The following is a 27149-nucleotide window of genomic DNA, read 5'->3' as shown; positions in this document are numbered from 1 at the left end:
AACTTATACAGAACACTATTTACTGTTTTTTTTATTTTTATTGTATTTTACATTATCGTACAATTTTCTTTCTAACAAGCAGAGATGTCCTGGCTATACTGTACTTCAGTGGTAAGAAATTAATTTAATTTTAGTCCAGTTAAGAACAAGTTAATATTTATTCAATTTTTAATGTCTGTAAATTCATTTCTATTTTTAAAACATTTGACTTATTGGAAGTTATTGGCTATCAGGTCATTACGATGTAAAAACAGCACCATCACTTTTTTGAATAAGTAATTTTTGATCAAATCTAGACAGCAGCATCACTCCAACACCTTATCCTCGAGTAATCATGCTAAATTGCTAATGTACTAGAAAATCACTTGCCATTATATCAAACACAGCTGAAAGCTATTTGTCTTTTTTTTTCTTTGTCACAGTATGCAATAGACTGACATGTCTTAAATGTCAATATTAGGTCAAAATGGCAAAAAGAAACATCTTTCTCTAAAAACTCGTCAGTCAATCATTGTTTTGAGGAAAAAACTGCAGATTTCATCTAAAGGTGTAACTACAGTCTTCAAAGACAAAGCACAACTCTAACAAGGACAGAAAGAGATGTGGAAGACCAGATGTACAACTAAACAAGAGGATAAATACATCAGAGACTCTAGTTTGAGAAATAGACGTCTCACATATCCTCCGCTGACGGCTTCATTGAATTCTACCCGCTCAACACCAGTTTCATGTACAACAGTAAAGAGAAGACTCAGGGGTGAAGGACTTATGGGAAGAATTGCAAAGACACTTTTGGAACAGAAAAACAAAGAAAAAAAGAAGAGTAGACAAAGAAACAGACATTGGACAACAGATAATAGGGAAAGCGTGTTATGGATCTTCACCCCATTGAGCTTTTGTGGGATCAGCTAGACTGTAAGGTGCGTGAGAAGTGCCCGACAAGACAGTCACATCTATGGCAAGTGCTACAGGAAGTGTGGGGTGAAAGGTCAAGTGCTACAGGAAGTGTGTGGTGAAAGGTCACCTGAGTATCTGGGCAAACTGACTGCTAGAATAAGGATTTTCAAAGCTGTCATTACTGCACATGGAGGATTTTTTGATGAGAACTCTTTGAAGCAGTTTAAGAAGTTCTGAAAAAAAAAATCAAATTGTAATAGTAATTTTTCACGTTATTACTGTCCCGACTGCTACATTGTGATAAGTTGAATGCCACTTTGGTGAGTAAAAGTACCAATTTCTTTCCATAAGAGCAAAATCTGTACATTATTCCAAACTTTTGGCCGCAAGAGTATATTTTTCTCCACATTATGCGTGATGTGTAACTTTTTTGAATGATTATAAAAAAAGGTTGCAGGGTTGCAGAAAATATATAACATATAGAGGTTAGCAGAACGTTCTCCAAACCTATAGGGAATGTTTTATATCCATATAAAATAAATAAATATATAAAAATTTCCTGCCTAACCAAAACAACATGTTCATTCTGGAAAAAAAGTTAATGTTCCCAAAGCGTTCTTGTAACCAAACATTGTTAGTTGGGTATCAAGGATACCCCAGACCAAGAGGAGTTTAAAATGAGAAACACAACTTAAACTGGTTTTATTTCCTTGAACTTTTATTAAAAAAAAAAAAATTTGATTGAACAAAACTACCAATCTAGAATGAGCAAAAAGTTTTAAGAAAACAAAAGCGTGTACGTTTACATTGTGTGTGCTCATGCCCCCTCAAATTAGAAAAAGCAACAGATTCATTCTCTACTAACATAAATCCACATGGGCATGGAAACCATCGATTCAAAGTCCATCGATTCATTCCGAAATGCAAAGGAACGACGTGATGATGTGAATGAAGATTTAGTCACGTAACGCGCATAAAACACTAACACTGTATCACGTCTACTGGTTAGAAAAGCGCTCACACACATACACTCACACACACCTCAGTGATGCCATTCACCGGAATGAAGAAGGAAAACAGGAAACAGATGCATGAGGGGTTAAATCCTTCCTTCAATATGAAAACTGCTATTCTACAGCACGCATCAGTGCAAGCCAACACTATTTACACCAAACACAGTGTGTGGGTGTGTGTGTGTGTGTGTGTGTGTGTGTGTGTTGGGGGGGGGTTAATAAAAGAGTTGTAGGAAACTGATTTGGCAGTGTGTAAGTGTGTGTTTATATATATATATATAAGTGTGTGATCTAATGCCGCCTCTTCTTCTTGCTGCTAGGGGGCGGAGCTGATGAACGGCCCTTCCTCTTCCTGTTTGTAGTCTCTTCTGTGTCCTCATACTGACTCTCACGATCCGCTAGAGAAAGAAAACAAAAAATAAATTACAAAAAGGCAGACTGTTTAACATCCTGTTTGCCATTCCACTTGAAAGCACCTGTTCTATAACAAACACAATGTTAATTCTAATTCAATGTTAGTTCTTACTCATTTTAATATTTTTACTGTGGCTCGGAATATACAATACATTTAAAATTTAACCTTTTGTGTTCCAGGGAAAAAACTAAATACAGGTTTGGAATGTCATGATGAAGCAACATATTAAGCTCTGAAGGTGTATTTGACATCACATATATCTGGGTAGCTCCAAAAAACTGCTTTTGTTTTGTTCTCAATAATGTCAACCTTATCTGAGAAAAATTTTGTGTTGATACAAGATAGCTGTCAAAATTTACAGCATTACAAATATAATTTATCACAGTGTCCAAACAAATAAAAGATAATAATTGTACATAAGAACTAATTACACATGCAAACACAACAATGACTAAAGGTTTGTAAAGCATGCAGACATGATTTTAGTCATGAGATTTCACAGAATGAGTTTCATTCTGTGTCATTTAAGTCATCACTGAGTCTGTGTCGTGTATTTGGCGCCATCTCCTGGTGGTCATATGTAACATTGTGCTTCATGTGGATTATCTAATGATCCATGCATATGATTATCTTGTGTGTGGACTCGATTGAAAGATAATCACCTCTTCTAAGTAAATGGTATGTGATATTTTATGTTCCTTTTATTTTTCATAAAGTTATAAGTGAAAATGCGGCTTATAAGAAACACCAACATAATTATGAAATAAATATTCTTAGCTATTACTCAATATATTTTTGTCTGTGAGTAAAATAAATAGGCTGATTGTATTCTTTCCAACAACATACAACACATGACTATTTGATGAGTTTGTACATCTTATTGTAATCCGTAAAAACATCAGAGCAAATATTTTTATAAAGTGTGCAAATTTTAAAGCAATTGTTCAGTTTTGGTCACAATATCTCATGCATTGTAAAGCAGAGCTTCTAACAAAATCACCTATTTTGTGTTGGTCAAAACTGTAGTTCTAATTATTTTCATGATAATTTTTTTTGTCACATTAAAAGTATCTTTCAAACTCTATATCATACCTTCATTACGTAATTTTCAAAACGCATTTAATGTATTGATTTTATTGTGCAACTCTTGGCCCAGACTAAGACTTTTAATCTTAAGCCTTAAAACCCCTCATTAAAATACAAATGTTTAAAATTATGATGATCCAAGCAAAGAGTGAATATATTTCAATATATTGTGTGATAATTAGGGCTGCAAATTTAACGTGTTAATTTAAGTGTGATTAATTATATATAACTACATAATATAAATAATTATATAAATTACATTAAAAATAAAATATACAAATATGCAATTAATGCCCCATGACCTGTACGTACACTGTCGTTCAAAAGTTTGGGGTCACTTGAATTAAATGAATCTAATGATCTTAAATATTTTTTTATTTTTATTTTTCAATTTATATATATATATATATATATATATATATATATATTTTAAATAATAATAATAATAAAGCAGCCACTAAGTGCCCCACATAGATGGGAACTCCTCCAATATCATTTAAAAAGCATCCCAAGGTGATTCCTCAAGAAGTTGCTTGAGAAAATGTCAAGAATCAGAATTCTCCTTCGATGCACATCCAGTATGTTTAACTGTTGTTATTAGACACATGAAACTATTGTGTGAAAAGTTTTGGATTCTACTTCCTCTCACCTTTCCTAGCTTCCTCCTCTAGTTCGTCCCAGTCTTTGCCACTCTCCTCTTCACTGCCAATAGACGCACTGTAATCTGAGACACAAAAGCAAGCATCAGAAACTTGCGGCAGACAGAAATAATTTGCCATTTGATTTATTACACACGGTATACTCAAAGTCTACAAGCAAACATCAGTTCACCTATTACACAAACTACCTCATGGGGCAAATAACTGACCACTGTTTGAACGGAAGAGTCACATGACAGACTGAAACAAGCATTTCATCTCAATGCTTGAGACCACATGAAAACATTAACACTGTTTAATCGTTTCTGAGGTCTAAGTGCAATAAATGATAACTGCACATCGTGTTACCAGAGTCCTCTGTCTCCGATGAGTAATCTTCATCACTGTCCTCCTCTTCCTCCTCCTCCTCATCAGCTGAGGGGTTAAACGTCTCATCCTCCATCTCTGACTCAGAGTCCTCCTCAGCTCCACTGCCCTGAAACACACACACACACACACACACACACACACACACACACGTCAACTAACCGTCACTGTGCTCAAAAACTACATTCTGTGCTGTTGAAGTATTTAGCAGTAGTAAAATTGGCTAAAAACAGTAGTAGTAGTTAGTAGGCAATAGTAAACTTTATTAGTAGTAGTAATAGTAGTTAGTAGGCAGTAGTAAACGTTGTTAGTAGTAGTAATAGTAGTTAGTAGGCAGTACTAAACGTTGTTAGTAGTCATAGTAGTTAGTAGGCAGTAGTAAAAGTTTGGTAGTCATAGTAGTTAGTAGGCAGTAGTAAAGGTTTGGTAGTCATAGTAGTTAGTAGGCAGTAGTAAAAGTTTGGTAGTAATAGTAGTTAGTAGGCAGTAGTAAAAGTTTGGTAGTCATAGTAGTTAGTAGGCAGTAGTAAAAGTTTGGTAGTCATAGTAGTTAGTAGGCAGTAGTAAAAGTTTGGTAGTAGTAATAGTAGTTAGTAGGCAGTAGTAAACTTTATTAGTAGTAATAGTAGTTAGCAGGCAGCAGTAAAAATTTGGTAGTAATAGTAATTAGTAGGCAGTAGTAAAAGTTTGGTAGTCATAGTAGTTAGTAGGCAGTAGTAAAAGTTTGGTAGTAGTAATAGTAGTTAGTAGGCAGTAGTAAAAGTTTGGTAGTAGTAATAGTAGTTAGTAGGCAGTAGTAAACTTTATTAGTAGTAATAGTAGTTAGTAGGCAGTAGTAAAGGTTTGGTAGTAATAGTAGTTAGTAGGCAGTAGTAAAAGTTTGGTAGTCATAGTAGTTAGTAGGCAGTAGTAAACTTTATTAGTAGTAATAGTAGTTAGTAGGCAGTAGTAAAGGTTTGGTAGTAATAGTAGTTAGTAGGCAGTAGTAAAAGTTTGGTAGTCATAGTAGTTAGTAGGCAGTAGTAAAGGTTTGGTAGTAATAGTAGTTAGTAGGCAGTAGTAAAAGTTTGGTAGTCATAGTAGTTAGTAGGCAGTAGTAAACTTTATTAGTAGTAATAGTAGTTAGTAGGCAGTAGTAAAGGTTTGGAAGTAATAGTAGTTAGTAGGCAGTAGTAAAAGTTTGGTAGTCATAGTAGTTAGTAGGCAGTAGTAAAAGTTTGGTAGTAGTAATAGTAGATAGTAGGCAGTAGTAAACTTTATTAGTAGTAATAGTAGTTAGTAGGCAGTAGTAAAGGTTTGGTAGTAATAGTAGTTAGTAGGCAGTAGTAAAAGTTTGGTAGTCATAGTAGTTAGTAGGCAGTAGTAAAAGTTTGGTAGTAGTAATAGTAGTTAGTAGGCAGTAGTAAACTTTATTAGTAGTAATAGTAGTTAGTAGGCAGTAGTAAAGGTTTGGTAGTAATAGTAGTTAGTAGGCAGTAGTAAAAGTTTGGTAGTCATAGTAGTTAGTAGGCAGTAGTAAAAGTTTGGTAGTCATAGTAGTTAGTAGGCAGTAGTACAAGTTTGGTAGTCATAGTAGTTAGTAGGCAGTAGTAAAAGTTGTTAGTAGTAATAGTAGTTAGAAGGCAGTAGTAAAAGTTTGGTAGTCATAGTAATTAGTAGGCAGTAGTAAAAGTTTGGTAGTCATAGTAGTTAGTAGGCAGTAGTAAAGGTTTGGTAGTAATAGTAGTTAGTAGGCAGTAGTAAATTTTATTAGTAGTAATAGTAGTTAGTTGGCAGTAGTAAACTTTATTAGTAGTAATAGTAGTTAGTAGGCAGTAGTAAAAGTTTGGTAGTAAAAGTAGTTAGTAGGCAGTAGTAAAAGTTTGGTAGACATAGTAGTTAGTAGGCAGTAGTAAACGTTGTTAGTAGTCATAGTAGTTAGTAGGCAGTAGTAAAAGTTTGGTAGTCATAGTAGTTAGTAGGCAGTAGTAAAGGTTTGGTAGTCATAGTAGTTAGTAGGCAGTAGTAAAAGTTTGGTAGTAATAGTAGTTAGTAGGCAGTAGTAAAAGTTTGGTAGTCATAGTCGTTAGTAGGCAGTAGTAAACGTTTGGTAGTCATAGTAGTTAGTAGGCAGTAGTAAAAGTTTGGTAGTAATAGTAGTTAGTAGGCAGTAGTAAACTTTATTAGTAGTAATAGTAGTTAGCAGGCAGTAGTAAAAGTTTGGTAGTAGTAATAGTAGTTAGAAGGCAGTAGTAAATGTTATTAGTAGTCATAGTAGTTAGTAGGCAGTAGTAAAAGTTTGGTAGTCATAGTAGTTAGTAGGCAGTAGTAAAAGTTTGGTAGTAATAGTAGTTAGTAGGCAGTAGTAAACTTTATTAGTAGTAATAGTAGTTAGCAGGCAGTAGTAAAAGTTTGGTAGTAATAGTAGTTAGTAGGCAGTAGTAAACATTGTTAGTAGTAATAGTAGTTAGAAGGCAGTAGTAAAAGTTTGGTAGTCATAGTAGTTAGTAGGCAGTAGTAAAAGTTTGGTAGTCATAGTAGTTAGTAGGCAGTAGTAAAGGTTTGGTAGTAATAGTAGTTAGTAGGCAGTAGTAAACTTTATTAGTAGTAATAGTAGTTAGTTGGCAGTAGTAAACTTTATTAGTAGTCATAGTAGTTAGCAGGCAGTAGTAAAAGTTTGGTAGTAATAGTAGTTAGTAGGCAGTAGTAAACTTTATTAGTAGTAATAGTAGTTAGTAGGCAGTAGTAAAAGTTTGGTAGTAATAGTAGTTAGTAGGCAGTTGTAAACTTTATTAGTAGTAATAGTAGTTAGTAGGCAGTAGTAAAAGTTTGGTAGACATAGTAGTTAGTAGGCAGTAGTAAAAGTTTGGTAGTCATAGTATTTAGTAGGCAGTAGTAAAAGTTTGGTAGTCATAGTAGTTAATAGGCAGTAGTAAACGTTGTTAGTAGTCATAGTAGTTAGTAGGCAGTAGAAAACGTTTGGTAGTAATAGTAGTTAGTAGGCAGTAGTAAACTTTATTAGTAGTAATAGTAGTTAGTAGGCAGTAGTAAAAGTTTGGTAGTCATAGTAGTTAGTAGGCAGTAGTAAAAGTTTGGTAGTAATAGTAGTTAGTAAGCAGTAGTAAACTTTATTAGTAGTAATAGTAGTTAGTAGGCAGTAGTAAAAGTTTGGTAGTAATAGTAGTTAGTAGGCAGTAGTAAAAGTTTGGTAGTCATAGCAGTTAATAGGCAGTAGTAAACGTTGTTAGTAGTCATAGTAGTTAGTAGGCAGTAGTAAAAGTTTGGTAGTAATAGTAGTTAGTAGGCAGTAGTAAACTTTATTAGTAGTAATAGTAGTTAGTAGGCAGTAGTAAAAAGTTATGGCAGTAGTCATAGTAGTTAATAGTAGGCAGTAATAAAAGTTTGGTAGTCATAGTAGTTAGTAGGCAGTAGTAAAAGTTCTAGTAGTAGTAATAGTAGTTAGTAGGCAGTAGTAAACCTTAGTATTAGTAGTAATAGTAGTTAGTAGAGCAGGTAGTAAAAGTAGTCTGGTAGTAATAGAAGTTAGTAGGCAGTAGTAAAAGTTTGGTAGTAATAGTAGTTAGTAGGCAGTAGTAAAAGTTTGGTAGTAATAGTAGTTAGTAGGCAGTAGTAAACTTTATTAGTAGTAATAGTAGTTAGTAGGCAGTAGTAAATGTTATTAGTAGTCATAGTAGTTAGTAGGCAGTAGTAAAGGTTTGGTAGTAATAGTAGTTAGTAGGCAGTAGTAAAAGTTTGGTAGTAATAGTAGTTAGTAGGCAGTTGTAAACTTTATTAGTAGTAATAGTAGTTAGTAGGCAGTAGTAAAAGTTTGGTAGTCATAGTAGTTAATAGGCAGTAGTAAACGTTGTTAGTAGTCATAGTAGTTAGTAGGCAGTAGTAAAAGTTTGGTAGTAATAGTAGTTAGTAGGCAGTAGTAAACTTTATTAGTAGTAATAGTAGTTTTTAGGCAGTAGTAAAAGTTTGGTAGTAATAGTAGTTAGTAGGCAGTAGTAAATTTTATTAGTAGTAATAGTAGTTAGTAGGCAGTAGTAAAAGTTTGGTAGTAATAGTAGTTAGTAGGCAGTAGAAAAAGTTTGGTAGTAATAGTAGTTAGTAGGCAGTAGTAAAAGTTTGGTAGTAATAGTAGTTAGTAGGCAGTAGTAAAAGTTTGGTAGTAATAGTAGTTAGTAGGCAGTAGTAAACTTTATTAGTAGTAATAGTAGTTAGTAGGCAGTAGTAAATGTTATTAGTAGTCATAGTAGTTAGTAGGCAGTAGTAAAAGTTTGGTAGTAATAGTAGTTAGTAGGCAGTAGTAAACTTTATTAGTAGTAATAGTAGTTAGTAGGCAGTAGTAAAAGTTTGGTAGTAATAGTAGTTAGTAGGCAGTAGTAAACTTTATTAGTAGTAATAGTAGTTAGTAGGCAGTAGTAAAAGTTTGGTAGTAATAGTAGTTAGTAGGCAGTTGTAAACTTTATTAGTAGTAATAGTAGTTAGTAGGCAGTAGTAAAAGTTTGGTAGACATAGTAGTTAGTAGGCAGTAGTAAAAGTTTGGTAGTAATAGTAGTTAGTAGGCAGTAGTAAACTTTATTAGTAGTAATAGTAGTTAGTAGGCAGTAGTAAAAGTTTGGTAGTAATAGTAGTTAGTAGGCAGTTGTAAACTTTATTAGTAGTAATAGTAGTTAGTAGGCAGTAGTAAAAGTTTGGTAGACATAGTAGTTAGTAGGCAGTAGTAAAAGTTTGGTAGTCATAGTAGTTAGTAGGCAGTAGTAAAAGTTTGGTAGTCATAGTAAACGTTGTTAGTAGTCATAGTAGTTAGTAGGCAGTAGTAAAATTTTGGTAGTAATAGTAGTTAGTAGGCAGTAGTAAAAGTTGTTGTTAGCCAACACATTCTCACCCCGACTCGTCACATCCGGACGCTTCGGGCAGTTTCGTCACATATTGACGCGCCGGGTATACCTTTGGCGTCATTTTTCGACACGCAGGGTAGTCCGATAGACTTCTATGTATCTCTGAACCGGAGCGTGTAGCTTTGAAATTTCACGTCTCGGGTAAGCTCACGCCGCCAACGGGTGGAGAGTCGAGACCGCAATAAATAAAAATCAAAAGGAATAGGCTACAACGGCCCTCCAACTTTTTTTGGATGTTTAAAAACCCGGACACGGCGTAAAATGACGCCGTTCTACATATCTCTGAACCGGAGCGTGTAGCGTTGAAATTTCACGTCTCGGGTAAGCTCACGCCGCGAACAGGTCGAGAGTCGAGACCGCAATCAATAAAAATAAAAAGGAATAGGCAACAATGGCCCTCCAACTGTTTTTTTAGGTTTCAAAACCGGACGCGTCGTAAAATGACGCCAAAGGTACACCCGGCGCATCAATAAGCGACGCCAAGGGGTCCTGCCCTAGCGTCCGTATGTGACGAGTTGGGGTGTGAGAATGTGTTGTGTTAGCAGTAGTAAAAGTTTGGTAGTAATAGTAGTTAGTAGGCAGTAGTAAAAGTTTGGTAGTCATAGTAGTTAGTAGGCAGTAGTAAAAGTTGTTGTTAGCAGTAGTAAACGTTGTTACTAGTAATAGTAGTTAGTAGGCAGTAGTAAAAGTTTGGTAGACATAGTAGTTAGTAGGCAGTAGTAAACACTGTTAGTAGTCATAGTAGTTAGTAGGCAGTAGTAAAAGTTTGGTAGTCATAGTAGTTAGAAGGCAGTAGTAAAAGTTTGGTAGTAATAGTAGTTATTAGGCAGTAGTAAACGTTTGGTAGTCATAGTAGTTAGTAGGCAGTAGTAAAAGTTGTTGTTAGCAGTAGTAAACGTTGTTGCTAGTAATAGTAGTTAGTAGGCAGTAGTAAACGTTATTAGTAGTCATAGTAGTTAGCAGGCAGTAGTAAAAGTTTGGTAGTCAATAGTAGTTAGTAGGCAGTAGTAAACGTTGTTAGTAGTCATAGTAGTTAGTAGGCAGTAGTAAAAGTTGTTAGTAGTATTAGTAGTAAGTAGGCAGTAGTAAAAGTTTGGTAGTCATAGTAGTTAGAAGGCAGTAGTAAAAGTTTGGTAGACATAGTAGTTAGTAGGCAGTAGTAAAAGTTTGGTAGTCATAGTAGTTAGTAGGCAGTAGTAAACGTTGTTAGTAGTAATAGTAGTTAGAAGGCAGTAGTAAACTATATTAGTAGTAATAGTAGTTAGTAGGGAGTAGTAAACTTTATTAGTAGTAATAGTAGTTAGTAGGCAGTAGTAAACGTTGTTAGTAGTAATAGTAGTTAGTAGGCACTCGCTGGCCAACTCAATGAAAATACTCAGAATGTGTGTTCCTCTTCTCTTCCATCAGGTTGCCATAATTATCATAGTAAGCGTGCACCACTGTTTTCATCACGGCTGTCTGACCTGTGTATTTTCAATCTGTGGTTGGCCTGACCGCCATGTTATTGTGAATATAGTTTTACAGACCCTGCGTGCTGTTCCATTCAGCTGTGCTCCATCGAGTTGTTTGACAGGAAGAACTCAGCCGGATATGTGCACTTCTCTACAGTGTTATTTCCAATGAGTCAATTAATTCAGTCAGATTGATCCATTCAGCTTCAACAGATTAGGAAGTCTTGTTAATTCACTAACAACAGCCACCTCAAGAGTCATGTGTTCGGTAATCGATTACACTGGTCACGCTTTGTCTAGTACTGTAGATTCAGTAGCAGTTTTGCAATGCTGAAAAACACTTCCTGTTTATATTAGTTTGATTTTCTGTCTGCATCGCACATTTAAGAACCATTAACAGAAATGAACGTCATGAAAAATCACTGTTTCGATGCTATTATTACCGAGGAATTTGTGTGCGTGGTGGTGGGTAATTAAATATTGCAGACATATTGAGCAGATGAATTGTATCTAAAATTGTCTTCAGATACAGTACACAATGCTTCTGGTCAGTTGAATCACTCAGTTTAAGTTGATGGATCTCACCTCACTCTCTGGGTCAAGGAAAGACCAGCCGCCCTGTTCGAAGAAGCCCTCGGGATCATCAACGATCGTCTTCATGATCTTTGTCCAATTCAAAGACTGGACGCCCTCTGTGTACTTTATATCACAAGAGCTGCAGACAAACACAATATACACTGCCTTATTTGAAAGATATAAACTCAAATACCATCAACTTTGAATTCACTGCCTTTAATACTAACAAAAGATATGGGAAGGGTTTCTTCCCCTTTAAAAGGTTGATAAGCCCATTTATTTTGCTATCCTAATTATACACAATTTTATGTTTATCCATCCATCCATCCATCTTCAACCGCTTATCCAAAGACGGTTCGCGGGGGCAGCTGCTCCAGCAGGGGGCCCCAAACTTCCCTATCCCGAGCCACATTAACCAGCTCTGACTGGGGGACCCCGAGGCGTTCCCAGGCCAGTGTGGAGATGTAATCTCTCCACCTAGTCCTGGGTCTTCCCCGAGGCCTCCTCCCAGTTGGACGTGCCTGAAACACCTCCCTAGGGAGGCGGCCAGGGGGCATTCTTACCAGATGCCCAAACCACCTCAACTGGCTCCTTTCGACGAAAAGGAGCAGCGGCTCTACTCCGAGCTCCTCACGGATGACTGAGCTCCTCACCCTATCTCTAAGGGAGAAGCCCACCACCCTTCTGAGGAAGCCCATTTCGGCCACTTGTACTTGCAACCAAGTTCTTTCGGTCATGACCCAACCTTCATGACCATAGGTGAGGGTAGGAACAAAAATTGACCGGTAGATCGAGAGCTTTGCCTTTCGGCTCAGCTCTCTTTTCATGACAACGGTGCAATAGAGCGAGTGCAATACCGCCCCCGCTGCCCCGATTCTCCGGCCAACCTCCCGCTCCATTGTCCCCTCACTCGTGAACAAGACCCCGAGGTACTTGAACTCCTTCACTTGGGGCAAAACCTCATTCCCAATTTTATGTTTAGTTGCTTTTTATTATTTGCATTTAGGATTATGGAAAGATCTCTGAAGAACATTTGAGAAGCTCTGCTTTATTGTGTTAGGGGCGGAGCTTACTTGAGCCACTCTTTGATAGGGTCAAGAGAGTTGACGGGCACGGCGTTGATCATGGTGACTTTCTTGTTGTAGTCTTTGTAAACGATGACGACATCAAAGTTCTTCAGATGAAACTGGACTCGCTCGAAATGAACCAACTCCACCTCGTCAAGGGTCACCACGAATGGAGGCTAGAGAGAGAGAGAGAGAGAGAGATCGGTAAAGAGGGGGATAAGAACAGGTACATGGTACACTTGGCATTTCATTTTGTGGCGTAAAACTCACCCACTCTGTGACGTTACACAGCGAACTAGACGTGGGCTGCAGTAGACAGGTGCTCCTGTAGGGGGCGCCCTGGAACCTAAAACACAAACATGTCATCAGCACATGATGGTCCTGATAAAAGATGTCTTTGTGTCATCTTGGACTTACAGTGACACCTAGAAGCTTGGATGAAGCAGCATTTAAATTGTCATTGTATAAAGGATTTTTTTGTGGGTGAACTACTGCATTAACCGGTAAATTTGACAGCCCACTCCTCTGGAGAAAAAAGGAGAAAATACCTATATTTAACACTCACCCTAGGTCTCTGAATGGAACCTCAAACTCCAGATCCTCCTTGGTGAGAGACTCGACTTTCTCGATGAAGTTCTTGAAGGCAGATTTGAGTTTGTGTCGCATCTCTCGCTCCATTTGTTCAGCGTAGAGGTCGTCCCGGTCGTGCATGTGCTGGTGTTTGCCCAGATCTGTCGTGATCTCACCCACCTCCGTGTAGAACTGCACATCTGTGTGACGCTTCTTACCAAACATAATGGCATTCTGACACAAAGAGAGACAGGTTTAAATTGGAGCCATTTATTTTTCTATAAAAAACTCCTGTTGACATAAATGTTGTGTTTCGTAAAGTTTTCTGCTTCAGTTGTTGTGGTGTTGATTCACACTGTTTCTAGATTATTGTGCATGTTTCATTTTAAATCATTGCAAAAAGATTAACCATCACAAAAACCCAAATTTCTCTGTTTTTTTGGCCCTGGCACATAATGATCAGCCAGCAGCATTTCACTAATCATATCAGCAGCACCTGGGAAAGTGTGAACGAGTACTAGTCAGGTGACATCACTCTATCATTCTGATTGGATTATAAGAGCTGACTGATTGCTATAAAAGGAGGGAAGAAGTGCTTCCAATCAGTGTGTTCTTGTTTGCAATGGTTACCTCTAAAGAAAGACGTGCAGCCATCATCAATTTACATCAAAACGGCCTCACATGCAAGGAAATTGCTGCAAAGAATATTTCACCTGAAAGAACCATTTACCGGATCATCAAGAACTTCAAGGAGAGAGGTTCAACTGCAGTGAAGAAGGCTTCAGGATGTCCTAGAGTGTCCAGGAAGCGCCAGGACGTCTCCTCCCGAGGACTCGCTACGGGATCGTGTCACAGTGCAGAGCTCAATATTGGCAGCAGGTTGGTGTGGGGGCATCTGCATGCACAGTGAGGCGAAGACTTTTGGACAATGGCCTGGTGTCAAGAAGGGCAGCAAAGAAGCCACTTCTCTCCAAGAAAAACATCAAGGACAGACTGAAATTCTGCAGGAAGTACAAGGATTGGACACTAGAAGACTGGTGCAGTTATTTTCTCTGATGAAGCCCCCTTTCGACTGCTGGGACATCTGGAAAATCGATAGTCCGGAGAAGAAAAGGTGAACGCTAGCTTGAGTCCTGTGTCGTGCCAACAGTGAAGCATCCTGAGACCATCCATGTGTGGGGTTGCTCTTCATCACAGGGAGTGGGCTCTCTCACAATTCTGCCCAAAAACACTTCCATGAATAAAGAATGGTATCAAAACATCCTGCAAGAGCAACTTCTCCAAATGATCCAGGAGCAATTTGGTGACGATCCGTGCATTTTCCAGCATGATGGAGCGCCATGTCACAAGGCAAGAGTGATAATGAAGTGGCTTGGAGATCATTACATTGAAATTTTGGATCCGTGGCCAGGCAACTCTCCGGATCTTAATCCCATAGAGAACCTGTGGTCAATCCTCAAAAGGCAAGTGGACAAACAGAAGCCCATAAATTGTGGTCAACTCCGAGCACTAATAAGGCAAGAATGGATCGCCATCAGTCAGAATTTGGCCCAGAAGCTGATATCCAGCATGCCAGAGTTAATTGCAGAGGTTATGAAGAACAAGGGTCAACACTGTAAATTTCGACTCTTTGCAAATATTGAATGTTTTTGCCAAGAAAATCATTTAAAACGTATGAAACGCTTATCATTGTTTTCCAGTATACCAAAGAAACATGTGAAAAAATAATCTACAAATACTGAAGCAGAAAACTTTTATGTCACTGCCAATAATTTTGGCCACGGCTGTATAATACTACCACCATACGTTTCTGAATACTATTGACACCAAATATTTTTATATGCCAATACCAAGTGATCCGTTTTTCAATTTGAGTCAGAGAATATAAATTATTTTGATAGTTCGGTTTTAAGTTTATTTCATAATAATTTTCCCGCGTTATCTCACCTTGAGATGGAAGTGCAGTACGATGATCATTTCTCCGTCACAGGGTTGGAATACAGAGTGTTTGATGTTGTTGTACAGGATGTCGACTTTATCACCACGCACTGATGTGAATCGAAAACCTGGAGAGACACAATATATTGTAGTAAGCATGGTTCATTTTCATTAAGGAATGTCAGCCCAATTAACTATCAGCTGATATTATTGAATTCCTCAAATTTTTATGCATGTTCAAGTATTCTTTATTAAATTGCTTCTTTTTTGATAGCAGCTTGTAGTGTACTACAAATAAAAAGATACTTTTTAGTAGTAGCTTGACTGTAGTTTAACTACAATGTGTCTTACCGTTGGTGTGCGCCTCGAGCGAGCCCTGCATCCTCTTCTGGGCGATGTTGGGGCGGATGTAAAGGTCTTTGAGTTTGGGGTTGCTGCGGTTGAGGTTGATAACAAGCGAGTCTTGTTTAACGATGCCCTCTTTCTCCTTCTCCTCCGCTTCACGTGTCTTATAGCGCTTCTGCACCTCCTTTATGATGCGGAAGGCGTTCTGCAGGTTGGTGGAGGGAACGGAGTGATCACCGGGGGATTTGAGGTTAGACGCGCGGTACGTACTGAGAAAGAGACAGAGACAATGTTAGTGTGCAACTGTTGAAGCGTGTCATGTATACAGTGTTATATCGCAGCAGCTCTTACATCTCTTTGACAAACGTGGCCTCTGGATTGGGGAAGATATTGCCCTCGTGCCGACCCAGCGAGCTGCCCGGCACAAAGAAGTTTATCCTCAGATATGTGTAGTCTCCTTCAACAGACATACTGATGTTCTGCACACACACAGAGGGGAGAGAGATCAAATTATATTTATGCAATCTCAAAGCCAAGAGCGCTTTTGTACAGAATAAAGTTTTCAATGATTTAATTAATACTGAGATGCTCAGCTGTGCAACACTTTATTTGACAAAATGAATGCAAAGTTATGTTGAAAATTATCCGTTTTATTTTCATTTGATTTCAGTTTTAATGAATTCAATTATTTAGACTCCATTTTGATGATAACATTTAAATAAACTGTTAATATGGAATAAACATTTTTTTGTCTTTTCAGTTATTTTGGCTGTTAATGCCAATGGCATACATTTTGCCAAAGGTGTGTATTTTTGGGAGAAATATGATATTTCGCAGTTCCTATAACACATCTATAACACACTGTGTACACAATAGTCACACTCAGGACCTTTAGGACAAAAATGTCCCCATCGAAACCCATTAAAACGGCAATATTTGATCTCAGTGGCATTAAAGGATAAATCATGAATAAAATGATTTTATTCTTTTATTCCGGAGCTCTGGTATGGGCTGAAATATGTGCCACCAGAAACTGAATTTGAACCATTTATATTTGAATTTGAATGCTTAAACTTGAATAATTGCATTGAAAAACTGAATTTGAATCAAATAATTTGAAATTGTATTGTTTAATTAAAATTGAATTTATTCAAAAACTGAATCTGAATTGTATCATTTGAAATTGAATTTATTCCTTTGGAACTGAAGTCCAATAAAATTTGATCCTCACTGAAAATTAAACTCTCTATATATCTTCACATTCACTTCTCACAATTCAGATTCAGTTCTCAAATTCAATTTCAAGTTACTGAGACAGACATCCGGGTAGTTGGAGGATGAAGGAAGAGCAATCGAGCGCAGATCGATAGATAGCGTTCATTGGCGCACAGGACTCCTCTTGGGCCAATCAGCACCAATGTTTTGGAGCACAGTACGTTACCCGCCATGAAACTATGGAATTACGATTGTGTCAATAATAATTAATGTAACTTTATAAAACTGAACGTAACTTTTTCAGAAACTATCAAAAATATTCCATTACAAAAGAAGAAAAACACAATTAAAATGAAAAAAATGAACTCAGTCGCACGAATTTAACAGGCTCTTCAAATATGCTTCATTTTTTGTTAATGTTTTTCAAAGATTCGTTTTCGCAAATCGCGGATTCTGAATACATTGCCACAGATTTTTTGTATGTTCCTGTTCTTTGCATTAAAAAAAATAATAAATATTTTTTTTTTTTTAAATAAATAAAAAACAAGAGGAGGAGGAAGATGATGCCGCTCCGTGTCTCTCCTGAGAGCTCATCTTTACAGACTGATCGAAGACGATTATTAGACGATCGAAGGTCTCATATAATATTAAATTATATAATTATAGGTCAAATATTATTTACATATTGTTAGTAAGTAATACAACAAAGCACGACGTATTGCATAACTACAAATCACCGCGAGAGCTTTCCAATATCGCGCCACTGAGTGACGTCTGTACATCCGGGTCAGAGAGCACCTGTCCATCAAAAGCTCACTAATCAGAGTAGATCACTGTTAAGCCCACCCCCACGAGAGGTTTGTCTCAAAACAGCAAACGAAAAACTGCGAAGCGTAAGCGAAATCTGTGGCAATGTATTCAGAATCCACGATTTGCGAAAACGAATCTTTGAAAAACATTAACAAAAAATGAAGCATATTTGAAGAGCCTGTTAAATTCGTGCGACTGAGTTCATTTTTTTCATTTTAATTGTGTTTTTCTTCTTTTGTAATGGAATATTTTTGATAGTTTCTGAAAAAGTTAAATTCAGTTTCTGGTGGCACATATTTCAGCCCATACTCTGGCTTCAAAATGTACATTTTTTATATTTTCCATCAGACACTGCCATTGTGCTCATGTTGATGCTGTGGAGCAAATACAATATTTTCCCCTATTCTCTGTTTACTGTATTATAGAGACCTGCAGGACAACTGAATACATGATGCAGCGGTGTGTGTGTGTGTGTGTGCGTGTGTGTGTGTGCGTGTGTGTGTGTTGGTCACTGTCAGAGTGTGTTTTGAGAAATTTGTGTGTATAAAAAAAAACAATGTCATTATGTAAATAATCTGACATTTAAAGGGTTAAAATCCTGAAAATTAATGAATATTTTGGCAGTTATGATCAGGACTGATGTTGAATCAGTGAAAGTGGAAAATTATATTATGTAATATAATAAATTAATAACTAATATTAATATGTAATTTTATTATGGCAGTTTTTTGACATGGACATTATAATAATCTGAACTGATAAAGTTTAAAAAACACTCAATCCCTATAAAGAGAAAGAACACAAAAACAGTGTTGTACGCTTACCTTGATAGTTGCGATGTGAAAGGGTGTTGCGATGCCAAACACGGGCATGACGACGGTCTCGTATTTCTTATCGATAAAGATCTTCATATCTCTGATGTCCTTCTCGCGAGGCATCTGCGACACGTTCTTATACGACACATTTGACTTCCTGGCTCTGGACAGAAACATTATAAAAAAAATACAATAAAATAAAAAAAAAACCTGATTATGTTTACGTAACTCATGACAGTTCTGCGGCTTATTTCTGTTGTTTTCAGCACTAGTGATGTGCTGTAGATACGGAAAGAACAAAAACTCATTAAACAACAGCTCTAGCTCTTGATTGGACATTGTAAAATAGCCAATATTTGCATGATCGCACATCAGTTGAACTATTATTGCGACACGATGCTTGTCAAATAGCCTATGGTTAGACTAGAGAGCTATATCTCAGAAGAATAATTTTTTTAGTATCATGTCTCGGGTCCCTCCTTTAATGCAGGTCTGATTTTTTTTTTGCCAGTTTTATTGTCCACCAGATGAAAATCTTACATTTAATTGGTTAGAAAAGTTAAAGCAACTAGACACTACTCAACACGCTGCATGCTTTATAGTATCATTCATGTCTTCCTCTTACCTCTGGATCTGTTGTCCTCCTTTCTGCTCAGTCAGTCGACGCTTCGCCTCCTCGTTCACAAGATTGGCCAGTTCCTTCTGATGGGCCCGCCTCTTCTCCTCAGCGGTCATCTCATTCTAATCAGATAACAGAAATGGAGAACACGCATATAAAACCAATAAAGTTATTATTTTACAGTATATTTATGTACTAATTAGGGCTGTCTATTTACACAATTCTATTTAGAGTGAACGACCCCCAAGTTTACCACAGAATGATTGACAACGCGATTGCAAAGTGGACTGAAGGCCAGTGATAAGGATAAACTAAACAATAAACTGATTTAAAGGAGCCACATTTGGTACCATTTATTCAATGCTTTTGTCTTATTTTTATTTAAGAGCTTTTCACAGGAAATATTGTAGATTTGTGAATAATAAAGATTAAATGTATTTAATCAGGATATCATGCAATAAGATGACAGCCCTGACAGTTGTGTTTTTATGAGAGTTAAACAGGAAGACTGCAGATACCCTGGTTCTGTCAGTCAGCAGGGCGGCACCACGCGCTCCTTTCCCCAGAAGCTCCTCTGCATTATCATCATCTTCCTCATCATCGTCTTCATCATCGTTCTACAGACACACAAGGGAGAAAGTCAAAAACAAGAAGAAACCTAAAGCAACATTCCTACGATCAATCTGACAACACACACACACACACACACACAGCGGAGGACTGACGTTACCTTGAGAAAAATTCCAACGTTTTTTATCTTCTTTTTCACAGGTGTTAAAATGGTCGCTTGGTCCTCCTGCAGTCACACACCACACACAGAAGAGTCAAGACACTAAACATGAGCATAAGACTGTGTGTGTGTGTGTGTGTATTATGCACCTCATTAATCTGTACGGAGTCTCCGATGAAAAGCGCATATTTCTTCTGCTCTTCTTTCTTTCCCTCTTTGTTGATCATGTCAGAAAATCCCAGACTGACGCTGAAAACCATTCCTACACAAACATGTTTAATATGTGTAAGGTCCAAGATTAAACAAAGTGTTGCACATCTACAGCGATGCTGCACAGATTTTATAATCTAATTTAAGACTTTTTCTAACACTTTAACAACTATAATAAGTATGGCATGTCCATACCGCCATATTTCAATACATACATCATTGGTCGCTCGATATTGGATGTTGCTGATAAAATAATGTGTTGGAAGAAAGGCGATAATAAATCGAATTGACATATTGAATAAGTTAAACATTTTCTTTGTATTTTTTACTGTGCTGATCACAGACACAGAGGCAACAAGAAAACAAATTTCCAATAATAATAACCAGAAATTGAGATTAAGATTTGGTGCGTAACGCAGGAAATACACCGGAGGTCTCTTATTCGGAAATGTCTGTACTCCCAGCTGCTCACACAAACAGATAAGTGAAATAAAATATGCACACGTAATCATCTACAATTTATTACTCTATACATGCTGTAAAATAAACATTGCCATAAAAACAAACCAGCAATGAACAGATTTTAGAAAGCGCTGGAAACACAGTATACTGAGCTCTCTGCGCTTGGAGAATGTGCAACAGTGTTCACTTTGAAGTGTGCAGCACATACAGACTATACATTTATAATTAATTCAGTCTTTTGCAGTTTAATAATTGCATTTGGCCATATCGCTTATTCGGTACCTAAAGTTAAGCCCTCTTTAAATGATAATCAAGACTTTTGCTATGCCATTTACGGCCTTACATTTTGAAAACTAAATTTAAGACTTTACAAGGACCGGTGGGAACCCTGATTAACAACTTTTACAAATTTCTCATCATAAGTTGAACCAACATGTTTTATTTTACTTCAAAACTTGCTAAATGTGATGACCAATTTCTGCTGTTTAGCCACAAACCAATTATGGTTTTTGTGACAGCTGGCGTTTCGCCAAGTTGCTGACTGGAATACGCTGCAAGCGATACAATAAACCAACGCCGTTTGCCGCAAAAAATTAAAAAGGTAAAAAAAAAAAAAGAAAGTTCAATTATAGCAAAAATTGTATCATTTGGTATCGCTGCACTGACAAAACTGTTGGCTCCTTTATGTTTTTGGGTGTCGCCTAAAATTAATCTTACGAGTGCAATATTCAAATTTAAAACACACCAGCAATCAAACATTCTGATGTCACATGCAACATTTCATCAATTTCTAATGCTAGGCGCTACAACTTAAGAAAATACTATTTTTGCAACGGTGATCAAAGCAGTTGAAATTTGACACCACAACAAACAAAAGCACGTTTTAAATAAATACACGAAAAAATGAAATATACATTTTAATAAAAGTATGCAATATACAGTTTCACAGCCAATAAGAAATATTTATTCCCAGTCAATATATGTATTCACAGTTCACACTCACCTTTTTTGAGTTTGTATTGATTTTTGGCATTGAGTACGAGCGATCCTTCTCTGAACTCAATCCCCATAGCAAACCTGCAGCACAACACAAACCACCAAGACATGTCTTTATTTTATTGCCATGTTTTGATTCTTTAAACCCCAAACAAACTCTACGCAAGTACGTGAACATACATGCTACAAGCTGTCCAAAATCGATTTCACACGCCATTGCACATTGTTGCCACTAGGGACGCTATAGCAGACATAAGCAAGAATGTCTTCGACATTCATTTATTCTCTCTGGTCAATTACTGTCATGACATAGCAACTTAAATTTACTACAATTGTCAACATTTATAGCATGTTTCCTACAAAAAACGAGTACCTTTCACTCGGCTGGGTACTGATGCTTGTACTTTGAGTGTGTTGAACTGGTTCAGCATTTGTGTTTGCGTCTACTTGCTAAAGAGTATGTTTATGGCTTTAAAGCGCACACACGCGCAGTCTCGTGTATTTGGGACACATACCCTAGGTTTTTCGTGAGTTTGTGGACTAGTTCTGGTTTCTCTTTCTTGACAAACTCCAGGACGGCGTTGAAAGCGTCACAGAGCTTCACTCCTGAAAATCATATCACACATCATAATACTGTAGTATACTTTTTGATCACATGACCGTCAGTATTATGGTCACATGCATAAACTCAGCAAGTGTCATTCAGTTGTCTTTTAAATAAAAAAACTTTTGCATTTAAATCCAATTTTGTGTAGTATATAAACTCTATATTATACTCGATCTGTATGCTCACCGTGTTTCAACTCTTTGAGAAGCTCCTCCTCCACCTGTAACAGGAAGTTGTAATTGTCCTGCATTTCCTGGGGCGGGTCGACCATGAGCGTGCGCACCAGATTCGAGCAGTAGGACTTGTAACGGATCCCCATGGCACACGTGATCGCGCCAAAGTGCATGTGATTCTTATCGCTGAGAAAAACACAAGAGAGATTCAGTGCATTCCTGCATCTAAGCCCCACTAACAATATAAAACATTAAAAGAGAATAATTCAACACTAAATTTCGTATATACGGTAGATTTGTACTGCATTACAGCAGTGTGGGCAACATTGCAAATATTTAACAAAACTTTTGTTGTCAACATGAAATCAAGCAACACTGGAGATCTTAATTATCTTAATGTGCTTTTTTATAATTAAATAATGTGCTTTTTATCAAAGGACGAAAAATACATAGATATATACTGTATATTTTAACGTATTACACATAGCACAAAATGTGTAATAATATGAGATAACAAAAGTGCACAAAATTGCCTGTCAAAAAAATATTTGACAAAACTGTATACTTAATATCTTTCATGAGGGAATGAACTACAATGCCATGAAGCATTGCGAATGAAGTAATCGAATAAGAAATTATGGACAAACATAAAACAATTGATTGAAAGCTGTTGATTTTAAGTATATAAATCAATCTATTTTTCTTTTATTGCACAATTTTCAAATATTTGCAAACATACAATTAGTTCGAGAGTTTAGTGACATTCACAGTGCATTGTGGGATTGGGTGGAGCTGCAGAGCTGTTTTGGTGCACTTTGCTTTCCGCGATGCTCTGATTGGTGGATCTTTCTTCAGGATTATGAGTAGTGTAGTTCTTCATCAGATATTCTGCCATTAAACATGTATTTTTTAAGTTGAAATATGACTGATGGATTCAACAGAAGCATATACTATCGGTTAACAACCTCAGAGCTTATGGTAGATCTGTCTTTACAGGTTTAAATGTTATCATTAATAATCAATTCCCCTATGGAAAAAACTAATAGGATATTTACTTCTTGAACCAGGCGGTTCCGCTCTACGGTTTAACTGCAGGATTTTGCCATTGTTACTTTCCATACTATTGATACCACAATCTCACCTGACGACACTGAATTTGAGGCTGTAGTTGCCACCGCTCTGAATGATTGGCGGGTAACACATCTCCACAGTGGAGGGGTCGACTCCACCCAGATACTTCCTCTCCTCGATGGCCTTCTCCACCGACTCGGCCAAACGACTGTGCTTCACTTTCTGTTGTAGCACACACCCATATAAATAACCAGTAAAGCGCCAATTCACCAATTAATGGAGACCAGATTACGACGTACAGTGTTAAGATTTGCCGATTACGGTAAATGCCACAGAACAACAGTGATTGAAGTCTGACTGAATTGAGTATAAACAAACCTCGTCTGCATCCACAATCTCCATGACTCGCTCCTTGAAGAACTTAGTGAAGACGTCACTGGTGATGGCAGCGGCCTTCTTCATGAGCGCCAGCTCACCATCCTCTTTCACTGCCACTGTGTATGCCACCACTGTACTGATGTCCACCTGACAAACACAATTCACACACAATTACTAATGACAGCTGACTGGCAATTTAACTAGTCATACCAATAGCCTCTTTGCCATTATCAGGCCAGCGCGAGCCAGGGCTATTAACTGGCCAGTCAATAGCCTTAGACCTCGAGCCACAAGACCAAAATCGATCTGCGTTCCCACCATCAGGCCAATAACTCTGCAGCGTTGCCCAAATTCCTGCCCTTAATATGCCACTGTGGTGCCAACATCACAGACCCTGCCAATTTAACAAGCAAAAGGTAAACTCAAGCTGAGGTATCATGTTATCTAGAATATCAAGTTTATATGGAATGTAAACAGCAAGATAGCGTTGACAACTCACTGACTGTAACTGCCATGGTGTCCCGAGTTGTCTCTCCACTAACAGCAGGACAATGTCCTAGCGCACCGTCCATGCTCTCGAATCATGGAAAGTTATTTATTTGGGCAGTGCTTTGTCTATTGGTTGACTTAACGGATTTGTACTGTGCTAACATTTTTTTTTTTTTTGAACCTGTACCATTGTGCACTGGACCTGGGAAGACTCTGAATTTGATATTAAACCTGCCATCATCCCCGGTTGGACTTGTTTGGACCAAGGGTAATTGGCAGGCCAAAGGCCCCGAGGATGCCCCAAGGAGGAACAATAAAGCCCCGGAAGTGACAGTGGGAACACAACTGGCCCTGGCAGGCACTAGAACGCTCTCATTTGGCCCGATAATGGAAACACTGCTAATGATGTGTTGTTAAATGCAACTCCAAAATTAATTAAAACAAAAACATGTTTACATCAAAATTGGAGTTCAGTGGCTTTCAACTTTATGATAAAATCCCCAGAAACGTTGACCAAATGGCCATCTTTCAGAAAAAACATTTAAAATCACTGATAAAGTTTTAAATAATCTTATAAATTTGCATTTTTGACATTGCTGATTCAGACCGATGATTCAGTCAGATTCGGCAATTGATTTGACTGATTCATAAAAATTATCCGCACAAGTTCAGTGATTTGTTTGTGAATTGGACAGCAAATCTTTGTTTTTGTATGCAGTCAGTGAGCAGAACACTAGAGGTACACCAATATATCGGTTTTACCGATTAATCAGTGCTGATAGTTGTTTTTTTGGAACTATGCAGATCGTTTTTAATATAATTCCTCCATGTTAGGACAGCTTGATTCCACAGTATAAAAACTATTGGCAGATTAATCAGTTATCAGCTTTTTCCACCACAATAGTTATTGTACTGTCAAAGTCCACTATCGGTCAGCCTTTACAGAACGTAATTGCAAGTTATACTGACTACTGATTGTGAATATATTATTATTTGGCAGTGCTGCTCCTGAATAACGTTACAAGGAACAGTGATCAACGAAATGAGTTGTGAATCACCCTCTCGAGCCCCTCGGCTGTGATCATGTCACTCCAGCTCTTCATATATTCTCCTGGAAATTTGTCCTTGATGAACACGCCCACCGTCTTGCCTTCTTTACTCCCACGGATAGCTTCGATCATCTTCTCAAAATTTACCTTGTTGCTCTCGTTCTGTGATGGACAAAAGAGGCACAGTATAAAAGGGTTTCTGTGCAATGAACTTACTCGTACTACTATTTAAGTCACAATATCCGACAACCACTTTGACAATATTATGAACGCTGCACGTGAAAGAGCTGGCAAGTCTTCGTACCTTTTCTCTGACAAGTAACGTGATGGGAGGAACTCCATTGGCGTTCTCGTTACCCTTGGTGACAGCCACCTGCTTCAGAAACTCGACTTTCTTCTTACTGGCAAGAAAAAGGATTTTAGTCTCACAAAACACCATTATAGTGTCAGTGAGCTCATAACCAAACAGCCACGTCTGCATGGGGAGAAAAACAAAATTATTCAGAAGCCACTGCAAACATGTAACGCTAAAGCCCAAAGTATACTTCGCCTATCCACGTTCTGCAATGGTCCGCACAACATAACATTCGTCATGAGGAGTATCTGCAGACGTCCATGCACAGTCAGATTTTCTGTCCATGTGGACTGTGCCCTCTAATGTCTGGTAGTGCATAAAGCAATTGTACTGCGCATGTGTCGAACGCATCCTTTCGTGCTCATCCGCGTGAGGTATAATTTCAAAGCTGTGCACACACAAATGTGCGCAAGATGGACCGCGCATAGTGAAGTATTCCTGGGCGTTAACCCTCAAATCTGATAACATAATAAATGCAACAATTTATTTATAATAATAGGGCAATGTAATTACCTGAAGTGCTGTGGATTTGGCATACACGATCTCTTCATCGACACCAACGGACACCACGATGGCGTCTACCTTGCCAAACTCATCTTCGCCTTTCTGTGATGAAAACAAAAACAGAGTTATGGCATAGAACAGTCACAAGCAAAAACAATATAATCTGCAGAGATTATATAAATAGGGATGCATCAGTCATTGACCAATATGATTAAAATGATCAAAATTGATCTGATTAGGCCTGATTAGTAGTATGTACTTTTACAAATGGCCATTAAATCAGTTATTGGAAATAATAATAAAAAATAAAAAGTTCTATAATGTTAATTTCATTAAAAAAACAGGCTTAACGTTATTACTTTATAATACCGGTCACAACATCGTTAATGAAAGCTTAAAAAACAGACAAGCATAGATTTAAAAAACATCAGCCATGAAAAATAAACATATTGCTAATGATCAGCCCAAATGTCTATATACTCTAAAGATGATAGAAAGTGTCCAGTTAGAGAGGTAATATTTTCCTCTAAAGACTATTCTCCAATCATATGTTCTTAAATGTGATGTTATAACACAATTCATATAGTTATAACAATTATTTGCTCTTTCACACCTGCAGCATGTTTATACGTAAGATACATCAAACAGCACACATTTACACATAAAGAAAACATATATGTGACAAACCTTTCCTGAAACACAACCAAAAACACAATAAAATGCTTGTATTTTTCCATAAACTAAACTATAATCGAGCGGAAATGGGGTGAAAACAGCGTGTGCTAACATGCTAACACATTAGCCACTGTGTTAATCACACATAAACATTGTTTAAATTAAATCTAAAACTTAGAATTATTTCATTAAAAATAAAAAAATCACCATAAAGTGCGTCAATTACAAATACATCCGCTTAAATGTATGTTTCTATAACAGTTATATGGAAATGAGGCCTGATTGGGTGTATGTGTGCATGTGTGGGGGTTTTCAGCATTATTAACACATCATATGTTAATTGTTATGAATTAATATCATTTATAAGATGTGTTAGTGATGTTTATAACACAAAATAGGCTCTCCGTACCTTCCAGTTGCCGTAGAACCGCTTGATGCGGCGGTAAAACGCGTCTTTATCCAGATTCACCGCCATAATGTCACATCAACAAACACTGAAACTCTGAAACTACAGCAGCAAATACACACTTACACACACTTAAACACACACTAGTGTGGTTTTAACTCAATGCGTCGATACACAAAAAATAACAAAAGGGGAAATAAGAAAAGAAAATGGGGGGAAAATGCAATATAAAAGATGTCCTATTTAAAACGACTAATATTCTTCTTTAAAATGTGTTTTTTTTTTAAGTGCTCTTGGGTTTGATGCATGCTACAGA

General features: G+C 37.3%; 1 protein-coding gene across 1 annotated transcript; it reads right to left on the bottom strand.

The window, feature by feature from the left end:
- Nucleotides 1-1291: 1291 nt before the first annotated feature.
- LOC127617254 (FACT complex subunit SPT16-like) lies at nt 1292-27149 on the bottom strand. Its single transcript, XM_052089198.1, has 24 exons — nt 26837-27149; nt 25762-25854; nt 25198-25368; nt 24903-25055; nt 23356-23502; nt 23048-23199; nt 21920-22092; nt 21642-21732; nt 21134-21207; nt 19608-19720; nt 19459-19524; nt 19247-19345; nt 18735-18850; nt 18119-18272; nt 15621-15748; nt 15276-15538; nt 14934-15052; nt 12982-13220; nt 12687-12762; nt 12423-12592; nt 11359-11488; nt 4419-4545; nt 4061-4135; nt 1292-2308 (listed from the first exon to the last, which is right to left on the bottom strand). The coding sequence occupies exons 1-24, from the start codon at nt 26900-26902 to the stop codon at nt 2202-2204; spliced, it is 3102 nt and encodes a 1033-aa protein (XP_051945158.1). The 5' UTR covers nt 26903-27149; the 3' UTR covers nt 1292-2201.

This window comes from Xyrauchen texanus, chromosome 2 (genome assembly GCF_025860055.1).
Source record: "Xyrauchen texanus isolate HMW12.3.18 chromosome 2, RBS_HiC_50CHRs, whole genome shotgun sequence".
Lineage (NCBI taxonomy): Eukaryota > Metazoa > Chordata > Actinopteri > Cypriniformes > Catostomidae > Xyrauchen > Xyrauchen texanus.
This window is presented reverse-complemented; position numbering and strand designations above follow the sequence as displayed.